This window comes from Meriones unguiculatus, chromosome 14 (assembly GCF_030254825.1).
Source record: "Meriones unguiculatus strain TT.TT164.6M chromosome 14, Bangor_MerUng_6.1, whole genome shotgun sequence".
NCBI classification, from domain to species: Eukaryota; Metazoa; Chordata; class Mammalia; order Rodentia; family Muridae; genus Meriones; species Meriones unguiculatus.
In genome coordinates, this window is record NC_083361.1 from 1,027,447 (window position 1) to 1,037,632 (window position 10,186).

Genomic DNA, 10,186 nt, shown 5'->3' on the forward strand with positions numbered 1-10,186 from the left:
CCTGCGGGGACCCCCCCCCATAAAGCGGTGGGCGGGGCCAGACAATGACTGACAGGCAGGTGTGGACACACACCGTCACCCCAGCCCCCCGGGAAGCTGAGGGAGAACCCGCTCGGCTCCACGGGAGACAAAACAAGGCCCAACCTTTCGCTTTCCGTGGTGCAACGGGGCCCCACCAGGGAGGTGCAGGCTGTAGTGATAAACGCAGTTCTGTGAAGCACAGCGGGTGCGTGTGCGCGCGCGTGTGTGTGGCGATGGCTCCGTCTGGTCAGCATAAAGCTCTTTAAAATCACCTCCAGGGCTGGGCTCGCTGTAATTTCAGCACTCACGAGGCAGCGGGCAGGGTCACTGTCTCGGGCCAGGGAGTCAGAGGCCAGCCTGAGCTCCACGACAGCCTGCTGCGAGAAGGAAGAGAGCGAACACTGCGGAGCCGTCCTTCCGCCGGGCCCAGCCGCCTTCGCCCCCTCCGGGGGGCAGGCCCCGCGCGGAGGCCGTTTGCAGGAGCTGCGCCCTCCGCCGAGAGGCTCCCTGGGGTGCAGCTGGCTCGGGGGCCCGTGCAGAACCGGCGGCTCAGCCTCCCGTCCCCTCCCGGTTCCCCCGGAGACGGGCCCAGGTCGCTCGCCGCGCAGACGCCACGTGTGAGTGGGAGCCCAGCAAAGTCTCATCCCGGGAGCCGCGGCCGCGAGCCTGCGCCCCAGCCTGCGCAGCTAGCTGCGGGACCCGTCTGCCGCGCCGGGCTGCCTTGCCCTGTCCGAGCGCGCCCGCAGTCCCCGCGCGCATGCGCCGCGCCCGGGCCCCGCCACGTATGCTAATCAGTGCGCCGGGAAGGCCGGCCCCGCCCGGGGATATGCAAATCGCACCCTCGGGCGCGGGAGGCCGGCCTTTGTCCGCGCTATGCAAATGTATGCAGATGAGCGGGACCCGGCCAGGCGCTTCGGCCTCCCCGCCCCGCCCAGGGCGTCCTGCCTGGACGGCGCGGCCGCCCGCCGCCGCGCGCGCTCGGACCGTGCCCGCCCCGCCCCCGCGAGCGCCGCAGCCCCCGCGCGGCCCGCGGACCCCGCTCCCCTCGGCCGGCCGGGCCTGGGCCGCGCACGCGCCCGAGCGCCGCCCTCCGCGCAGGCGCAGTGCCCGGGCGAGCCGCCGCCACCGCCGAGGCCGAGCCGGGGCCGCCGGCGCCGGTGAGTGTCCGGGCCTGCGGCGCGCGGGGCGTGCCGGGACGCGGGCGCTGCGGCCCCGCTGCACGACGGGAGCCCGCGGTGTGGGCGCGGAGCCCGCGAGCCACGCGCTGCTTGGGGGCGCGGCTGGGGGCGCGGCTCGGGGCGCGGCTCGGCCCCGGGGTGCGGGCGCCGGCGGGAGGGCCCGGGCCCCGCGGGCGCCCTTTCCTCTCCGCCGCACACGCCTTCCGCGGAAGCGGCGGCCCGGGGCGTCTATAGACGTGTCCGCCGGGTCCGGGCGCCGCGAGAGGCCGTCACGGGCGCGTGGGAGCCTCATTGTTCGCGCTCGGGGTCCGCGCTCGCCCCCGCCGAGCCGAGGGAGGGGTGGTCTCGCCGACCTTGCCGGGACGCGCGCTGCCGTGCGGGACCCCGGGGGTCTGTGGGCACCGGGGGTCCCGGGGGTGCGCCTGCCGCCCTCCTCGGACCCGCGCGGGGGGCGCTCGGGGCTGTGGGGATGATTCCACCTGATCGTGTCGCAAGGACCTTGCGGTGGTTTTGGAGAGGGTGGTTGTCCCCGAGTAACCCCCAAAGAAGCGCTGGCGACTCCTGCTGCGATGGTCCAGCAGAGTGACAGCGCCTCGTGCCCATAGTGCCAACCCCGAGGGGCCTGGGGCAGCAGGATTCGGTATCCGGGGAAGGGAGAGCGAGTTGGGGTTTAGGGAGCGGCCGTCCGCGTAAGGCATGGAACAAGTACTTGCTCGGCGTTGATCTAAGACAGAGACCTGGCCAGTTGACCTCCGCCTCTCTCTGCTAAATGAGGCGAGTTGTCCAGGCCTAGTGTGGAACTCCAGACGTGGCCCCCCGTGTGCCCGGCAATCATGACTAAGTCTCTGTCCTTAAAAGGCCTGATCCAGGATCTAGGTGTGCTCCCCATCCAGTGACGCCTCCCTCTCCTGCCCCAGCTGCCTCCCCCAGCGGCAAGCTTGACATCTGTGCTCGGAACAGAGAGTGCTTTCCACCTCAGCGGCCCGGTGCTTCTCAGGAGATCAAGCCGCCGGCTCATGTCTGTAGTCTCAGCTCCATGAAGCCGGAGCTGGAGGACTGCAAGTTCAAGGCCAGCCTGGACGGCGCAGCAGGCGTCTGTGGAGCCCTGCAGGGCCCCTCCAGTGCTCTAGGAGAAGAGATGTGTGCACTGGAGGAGAGGGATTATTGGGGCTGAGGCAGCATACAGAAGAGGTTTCTAGATTGATGGGCTACAGAACCCAGGCCCACAGAGAGGAAGGAGAAAGGTCCAGATGGCAGCTGTAGGGCGTCCCAGGCCCCGCCCCCTCCAGTTATAAACGCCCGCACCCCACCCCAGTTTGGAGTGGCCAGAGGGATGGGCAGGAGAATAGTCAACCACAATCCTGGAAGTTTCCCGAATCTGGCTTGTTTGGTTTTGTTTTTTTTGAGACAGGGTCTCGCATAGCCCAGACTGGCCTCAAACTTTGTATAGCCCATTGTGACCTTAAACTGCACGTTTCTGCCACCCTGGGGGCCGGACTGCAGGCGTGGACGCCGTGTGTGTGTGTGAGTGTGTGTGTGTGTGTGTGTGTGTGTGTGCGTGCGAGCATGCGAGATTCAAAGCTTTGAATCCTTGTTCAGCTCCGGTCTGTGAGGTGACCTGTGGTCTTGGCCAAAGCTCCCCTGCAGGCCCCTACTATTCCTTTCTTCCTCTTGGGCTTCAAGGGAGCTCCTGCTCCTGTGTGGTTCCCAGTGCACCAGTCAAGGCCTGGAACAGGCTTTCCAGAGAAGGAAACAGCCAAAAGAAGTTGGGTCCCGTTGAAGCTATAGCCAGAAAATGACAGAATTGGAGTTCAAACCTAGGCTAAGCTGACTTTCAAAAATTAGTGCCGTTGGTGCCTGAAACACACCAGCCATGGTGGGGCACCGGCAGTCCTGGCCTTGGGTAGGAGCAGGAGGACCTGGAACTCAGGGTCGTTTGAGGCTGCTTAGTGAACCTGAGGCCAGGCTGAGACACGCGAGGCCTCATTTCAAACAAGCAAAATCCGAAGGGTATCGGTGGAGCTCAGTTGGCAGAGGGCTTGCCTGGCACGAACTTGGTCTCCAGCACGTGGGAGGCAGATCCCGAACCATCAGAAATTCAAGGTCAGCCTAGGGGCCTGGAGACCCTGTCTTGTAAAAAGAAAATACCTTTGAAACACTGGCAGGCTAGTCCCAGCTGCCCCACGTTCTATGTCCCTAATCGTCAAGGACCTGAGACCCTCTGTCCTCCTCCCTCCCTCGCTCAGCCCCGGCTCTCCCTACTTCAGCAGCTGCAGTGTTTGAATGCCTCTCCTCTCGCAGCTATGATGGGTGCCCTACAGTGCCCACCTTTTACCTGGATGCCCTCTCCTGCTTCACTGAGTGAGAACCCAGACATGCTCAGACACAGAAGGCAAGGCCTCCCGGGGTGGGGGGGCAGGTCTGCAGAGGCGAGGGTCCGGGACAGAGCGGAGGCCCTCCCCGCCTCGCCCCCAGCACTGAGCTCACAGTGGTCTTGGGATGGGACAAGGGCTATGTAAAAATTTATTGAGTCACCACAGGCCTTTCCTTTCCCCGTCCAGCCTCTACCTGCAACACCCTGTGTTCGAAGAGCTTGCGGCTGGAGCTGTGACCCGGGGAGAGCTGGCCGGGGAGGGACCCTGCCCAGTTGCTGCTCTGCTCCTGTCTCTTGTCCCCTCCCCCGGCCATGACAGAGACCCGTGAGCCTGCGGAGACTGGAGGCTATGCCAGCTTGGAGGAAGATGAGGAAAACCTTTCCCCAGGTGAGGTGGCCTTGGAAGCAGCGGTGCTGACAAAGCTGTTGTCCGGGGCATGGGTCTCCTTGGGAAGCTGTGACGAGAAGTGGGCCCTTGTCCTGCTGGCTCTCTTCAGACTGGGGCTCCTGGTCCCGGTGGGGCGCGGAGGGGCTGCAGCCTGGGGGGGCTCTGGGTCCTGGCTGGAGCCCCGGGGCTGTCTGAGGGCCCTCTCCCTGCTGCGGGCTCCGGAGTGGCCCTCGTCGCTCATGCTTTCCGAGCAGCCACGGTGCTCCTCGCCGGGGATTCTGGACCGGCTCCGTGTTCTCTTCCTGGGGGTGTTTCTGGAGCGGCTGCGGGCTGCGGGCACGCTGGGGCTCCTGGACTGGCTGTGCCCGCTCTGGCTGCGGACCATTCTGGACCAGGAGCGCCTGGCAGCCTTCTTCCTGGAGCCCGCTGGCTGGCTGAGCTCCCTCTCCCGGGTGTTGCCGGACCACCCGCGGCCCCTGCTCTCACTGGAGCTCCGGGACCACATTCCGCCCCTTTCCCTTCTTGAGGTTGACCTTGGGTTGTGGCCCTGTCCCTGGCTGTGCGGGGAGGACTTGCTCTGCCTCATGTGGGTGGGCGTGGCCCGCCGAGTGCGGCTCCGCGCCCTGCTGCGGTTTCTCTTCCAGCTGTAACTCCTCACCTGGCTCTGGGCCCTCTTGTAACTGTGGCTTCTTGACCTCCGGGGCGTCCTGGAGCGGCTGTGACCTCGGGTCCTGCTGGGCGTCCTGGAGCGGCTGAGGCTCTTGGCCATGCCCAGCATGTTCTCCAGCGTGGACGGGGCGATGGTCACCTGGCTGTAGCTCCTGGCCCTCCTGGACGCCGTAGAGTTGCCAGAGGCCGGGAAGGCCGTGCGGCCTGGGCTGTGGCTCTTGGCCCTGCTGGAGGTTGCAGGGGGCCTAGAGCTGCTCGCAGGGTCCAAGGCTTCGGGCAGGCTGGGCTGGGGCTGGCTGCCGCCCCTCTCCTGGGTGCCGGCTCTAGGCCGGCTGTGACTCTTGCCTCGGCTTTGTTTGCGGTAGGAAGTAGGGGTCCTCGCCTTCTTGGCCACACCGGGTTTGGCAGAGTGGGTTCTCTTCCTGCTGGAAGTGCTGGTCCTGTCGGGTGATGTCTTGAAGCCCTGGCTTCCCCTCCTGCCTGGGGTGCGCCCCCGGCTGCGCGTGCGTCTCTCTTGGTGCTGCCCCACGGTTCCAGCCTTGCCGCCTTTCCTGCCCTTGCTGCCCTTCCTGGCCCTGCTGCCAGCGCTCAGCTGGCTGGGCGTCCTTGTCTTGCTGCGCCCCTGGGACCTGCTGCTGGAGTGGGCTGAAGAGCCTGTCTTGGTGCCTGATGACCTGGTGGACTTGGAGCTGCTGGGGCTCATGACCAAGTTAGGGGACTTGGGGTTCCCTGCGGAATTGTTGGGCATGGCTGCTTTGGTGGGCTTCAGGGAAGCCGCCAGTGTGGGGGCCTTGGGAGCCGTGGTGGGCACGGGGGGCCCAGTGGGTGCCGGAGCCATGCTGGGCTTGGAGGATCTCTTTGATGGAGAATGCATGGCGGGTGCAAAGGGGCTGGAGCACCTGGAAGTCATGGGGAACATGCCAGGTTTGGTAGCCGAGGACAACAGCCAGGAGGCCCGTCACAAGCAGCCCCGTGAAGTCATAGTGGGGCTGAGGCCCCTGGAGTGTGAGGTCAGAGGTGAGAGACGGTGGGGCCTTGGCCAAAGGCTGGATGGAGCCTGTGAGCAAACAGAATCTCCTCCGCTCAGGGTCAGCAGGGCTGAGTGAGCCGGCTGGAGCTGGGTTTACCAAGGGCCGCTTTGAGGGGTCTTCAGGTGACCTCATGGCTGGGCTGGGCAGAGGAGGGGCGGCCCTGACAGAGACACTGACGACCTTGAGGGCCGAGGAGGTGGAGACAGTGACACCGAGCTGGGCCTCACAAAGGGGTCGGAGCTGCCTGGCACAGCAGAGAAGGGTCCTCCCGGGAGGAGCAGAAGACGAGGCCTGGGGGAGGGGCCTCAGAGAGGCTCACCATCCCGTAGGACCTGCTTCCTGTGCTAGACTGAGGTGGGAACCCCGAGATCAGGTCTGCCCTTGAGTTCCTGGGCCGATGAGGAAGACACAGCCTCAGGACAGAGACGGGGCAGCAGTTCCCGGGGCCAGCAGGTGGTGGCTGTGCTGTGTCCTGAGGCCTGAGTAGGAAGGGCCAAGCGGACATAGTGTAGGCCCCCTGCAGAGACCTCTAGGCCTCGGGAGCGTCTAGAAGGTGAGAGGGCAGCGGAATGAGTGGGGAAGTGAAGCCTTCCTGAGTCACAGTGAACGCTCGGGGCCTGCTCAGGGTTTGCGGAGGGACTTGGAGCTCAGAGGGGACAGTGAAGGGTGGTAGACGAGATGACCGCCTGCGTAGGACACAGAGGTCGCTGGTGGCTCGCCCAAGAGGGAGCCTCCCCCGGAGCCGAACGGGAAAGCGGGGCAGAGTCTACCAGAGGGCGTGTGAGAGGCCGGTGCACAGCCCTGCCAGCTCTGTCCATCCCAGACACTGAGCGAGCAGCATGTCTGAGGGCCCCCACACAGACCCCCGCCTCTCTCAGAGACAAGAGGAAGCATGAGCACAAGTAACTTGTGTAGCTGGTTGGAGGCAAGAGAAACTGAGGCAGGTGAGGGCAGGGCTGCAGAGGCCCGAGACAGGACTGGAGCTGGGTGTGCAGAGGGCGCCAAGGCCTCAGGGCGGCACACGCTGCCTGGTGAGGACAGCTGCGAGGCCGGAGGGCCCCTGAGCCCTGCCGCCAGGCACAGCGGGGGCAGAGGGGCGGTGGCTGAGGCCCCGAGGGAGCGCCTCCTTCCAGCTGGCCCTTTCCAGTGTGGCCTAGCGTCTTGGGGGCCGTGAGCGCCCTTGACCTCGGAGACTCCGCATGTGGCCCAGCTGCTGGTCTGCAGCACTTAGCCTTTTCCCGATTCAAGCTTTGTTCTGGTTTAGTCATGGATTTGCTGAGGGTGGACACGCCCTCATGGGACCAGGATGGAGGTCTCAGAACAGCAATTGGAGTTGTTCTTCTCTCCTGCCGTGGGGGTCTGGGAGAGACAGGCCTAACAGTAAACACCTTTACACGGAACCATCTTGCCACTGTCAGATTTTTAAGCCCAAACTTGTCTGTCTGTTCTTTAGGCCCTGAAATGTGTCTGAGCATCTGGGTTGACTTCTGTATTGCCATGAATACTGACTACACTCCCAGGGACTAGAGACCGAGGCAGGAAGACAGAGCTCACACATACGGAGTTGTTTGTTTGTGTTGTTGAGACAGGGTTTCTCTGTGTGGCCCTGGCTGTCCGCCTGCCTCAGCCTCCTCAGTGCTGGGATCACAGGCACGAGCCAGCTGAAATCCATACATAAGTATGCACATACATACACACGTGTGTACACACACACAGGTCTGTCTTCTAAAAACAACAAGAAAAGCCACATGGGAGGGGTATGCTGTGACCCAGCTTTTGGGAGGGCAAGGCAGGAAGATCGGCAGGGCTCCAGGCTACCTGAGAGCCTGTCTCTAAAAGGAGGAGGCTGGGGAGATAGATTAGGAGGGAAATGCTCTCCTCAGAAGCGTGAGGGCCGAGTTTGGATCCCCAGCACCAAGCAAAGGCCTACTGCGGTCTCTGCATGAAGGCACAGACAGGAGCCTGGGGGGCCTGGGCTAGTCAGGCGGTGGCTCTGGCGGTCTAAAGAGTAGGTGGCTGTGGTGGAGGAAGGCACCTGCCTCCGCACACAGACCTGCGTCCGCGCTCTCCCTTGCCGCTCAGCCGTCCTGACGCTTGTGTCCAGGGATGGTGGTACAGGCGTTGCCGTGTTTGGCTGGCTGCCGGCCGTGCGGGCCCCGGCTTCCACGCCGCCCAGGTGCCGCTGCGTGAGCGCGAGCGTGCTGGCTTTGCTGCCCACGCCCCGGCGCCCTCTGTGTCTCCCCTCTCCAGCTAGCCCGGCGCTTGCAGCGACGCCTGCCTCAGCCGCCTTGAGCGCCGGCACCCTTGCCACCCAGTCCCCGGACACCTGGACACCCGCCCCGCGCCGAGCTGCCCAGGGCGAGCTGGCACGGGGCGCTGGCGCAGCGCTGATGCCGCGTCTCTCCCACCAACAGGCCCGGAGCATTCTTCTGACTCTGAGTACACTCTTTCAGAGCCGGACTCTGAGGAGGAGGAGGAGACCACCGACGACCCCGAGTACGACCCCGGCTATAAGGTGAAGCAGCGCCTCGGCGGGGGCAGGGGAGGCCCGTCCCGCCGGGCGCCCCGAGCGGCGCAGCCCGCGGCCGCCCAGCCCTGCCAGCTCTGCGGCCGCCCGCCGCTGGGGGAGGCCCCGCCGGGGACCCCGGCCTGCCGACTCTGCTGCCCCGCCGCGGCCGCGCACGAGGCCCCGGGCCCCGAAGGCAGGGCCGCCGGGGAGGAAGAGGAGGAGGCGACTCGCCCGGGGGAGAGCCGGGCCGCGGGGCAGGGCGGGGAGGAGGAGGAGGAGGAGGAGGACGAGGGGGGCAGCTACCACTGCACGGAGTGCGAGCACTGCTTCGACAGCCTCAGCGAGCTGCACGGCCACTTCATGCTGCACGCGCGGGGCGAGGTGTAGGCGGGGACGCGGGGAGCCGGGTGGGGGGAGCGGGCCGAGGAGGCCGCGGGAGGCCGGGTGTCCGCCCTTGTCGCATAGATGTGTGAAGGCAGAATAAAAGCCAGATTCTGTGGGCCGGCCCAGCCTGTGTTTGTGTGTGTGTGTGTGTGTGTGTGTGTGTGTGTGTGTGTGTGTGTGTGAGCAAAGTCAGCGTGGTTAGCTCCGGCATCCCTCCGCTTCCGCTCGCCCCGGGCTGGGGTCACCGGCAGGCACCACCCTGGCTTGATGTGGTGCTGGGGGTTGAACCCAGGGCTTTGAGCGGGTGAGGCAAACCCTCCCGGCCTTTCGGTTGGGCTTAGCTTTTCTCCGAGACCAGGGTTTGCCGGCTTTGACTTGGCTTTGTGCCCAGCCCCAGAATCACAGGCGCAGAGCCACCGTGTTTAGTTCTGGGCTTGAGGCCGCGCCTACACCCGCCCACGTTCTCGCCGGGTGCCCTGCTGGCTCTTGCTGGTAGAGCCGGCCAGAGGCGCAGGCCACGCCCCACCGAGCCTGTCTGCACAGCCCGCTGAGGGTCGCAGCCCACTGCAGGAAGGCCTAGCTGGCCACACCCCGCGGGGCAGAAGTGTCACGTCCCGCACACGTCACCCGCAAAGACCGCTAGCGAGGCAGCAGGCCCCTGCGGGTCCAGTGCCTGGCCAGGGTTTCTCCGTGGTGTGGTCCTGGCCGCCTTTTCCGCTGCTGCCACTGCCCTTGATTTGCATGACCACCTCAAGAACTGGCTGCTCTGACAGTTTTGAGTGCCTCCCTTGTGCTGCAGTAAATGCACCATTAAGTAAGATTCATGTGAGTGTGGTGCCCAAGGGGGCCACAAGAGGGCGTCAGCTTCCCCGGAACTGGGCTTCGACCCTGTCCCAAGCCAGCGTCTGGACGCGGTTGCTAGAACTCGAGCTTGGGTCCTCTTCAGCAGTGAGTCACCACTCCAGATCCCTGCCCTTCATGACACCTTCCTCTTCATAGAGCCGACACTGAAGACAGGAAAGTAAGATGCCACGTGTGTCGGAGGAAGGTGTCCCAGCCTGTTCTCTCGCTGTGAAGTGCACCATGACCAAGGGAACTCTTGCAGAAGGAAGCATTTCACCGGGCTGGCCTTCAGAGACCTGGCGCGTTGTCATGGCAGGCAGGCATGGCCAGGCACGGTGCTGGAGACGCCGCTGAGAGCTAAGACAGAGACAGACAGACAGGAGAAAGAGACAGGCTCTGGGCTTGGCATGAGGTTTGGAACCGTCAAAGTCCAGCCCCAGTGACACACTTCCTCCAACAAGGCCACGCCTCCTAATCCTTCTAATCCTTTCAAGTAGTGCTGCTCTGTGGTGACCAAGCATTCCAGTGCTTGAGCCTGTGGGGCCACCGCAAAGGGGCTAATCCTAATAATCCTGCCTGGGTGGAGGAGGCGGCCGGGCGCAGGAGTGAACTGTTTGCCAGGCTGGGTGAGACAGGAGCGTACCTGGTGGGGATGAGAGGCCACATTGGCTGCTGAGCACAGGGCACCTCAGGGCCGGGCATCATGGCCTTCTGGAAATGTGGCTGTTCTGATGGCGCGTGTGGTGATTCAGGCTCGGCATCCCGGCACTCTGAAGGGTGGGACAGGTT

General features: G+C 64.9%; 1 protein-coding gene across 5 annotated transcripts; it reads left to right on the forward strand.

The window, feature by feature from the left end:
- The first annotated feature begins 1,045 nt into the window (after window positions 1–1,045).
- Window positions 1,046–8,686, forward strand: Znf428 (zinc finger protein 428). Of its 5 annotated transcripts, none has more exons than XM_021626587.2 (3): window positions 1,046–1,178; window positions 3,761–3,961; window positions 8,076–8,686. In XM_021626587.2, the coding sequence occupies exons 2-3, from the start codon at window positions 3,886–3,888 to the stop codon at window positions 8,555–8,557; spliced, it is 558 nt and encodes a 185-aa protein (XP_021482262.1). In that variant the 5' UTR covers window positions 1,046–1,178; window positions 3,761–3,885; the 3' UTR covers window positions 8,558–8,686. The 5 variants fall into 5 exon arrangements, with proteins under 5 accessions (XP_021482262.1, XP_021482263.1, XP_060222366.1 ...); XM_021626588.2 differs by having other exon boundaries at window positions 1,048–1,178; window positions 8,115–8,681; XM_060366383.1 differs by lacking the exon at window positions 1,046–1,178 and adding an exon at window positions 1,528–3,302.
- The last annotated feature ends 1,500 nt before the right edge of the window (window positions 8,687–10,186 follow it).

Coding starts and splice junctions, on each gene's coding strand:
- Znf428 (XM_021626587.2), top strand. CDS start 3,886: ATGACAGAGACCCGTGAGCCTGCGGAGACTGGAGGCTATGCCAGCTTG. Junction 3,962..8,075: donor TGAGGAAAACCTTTCCCCAG/GTGAGGTGGCCT, acceptor TCCCACCAACAG/GCCCGGAGCATTCTTCTGAC.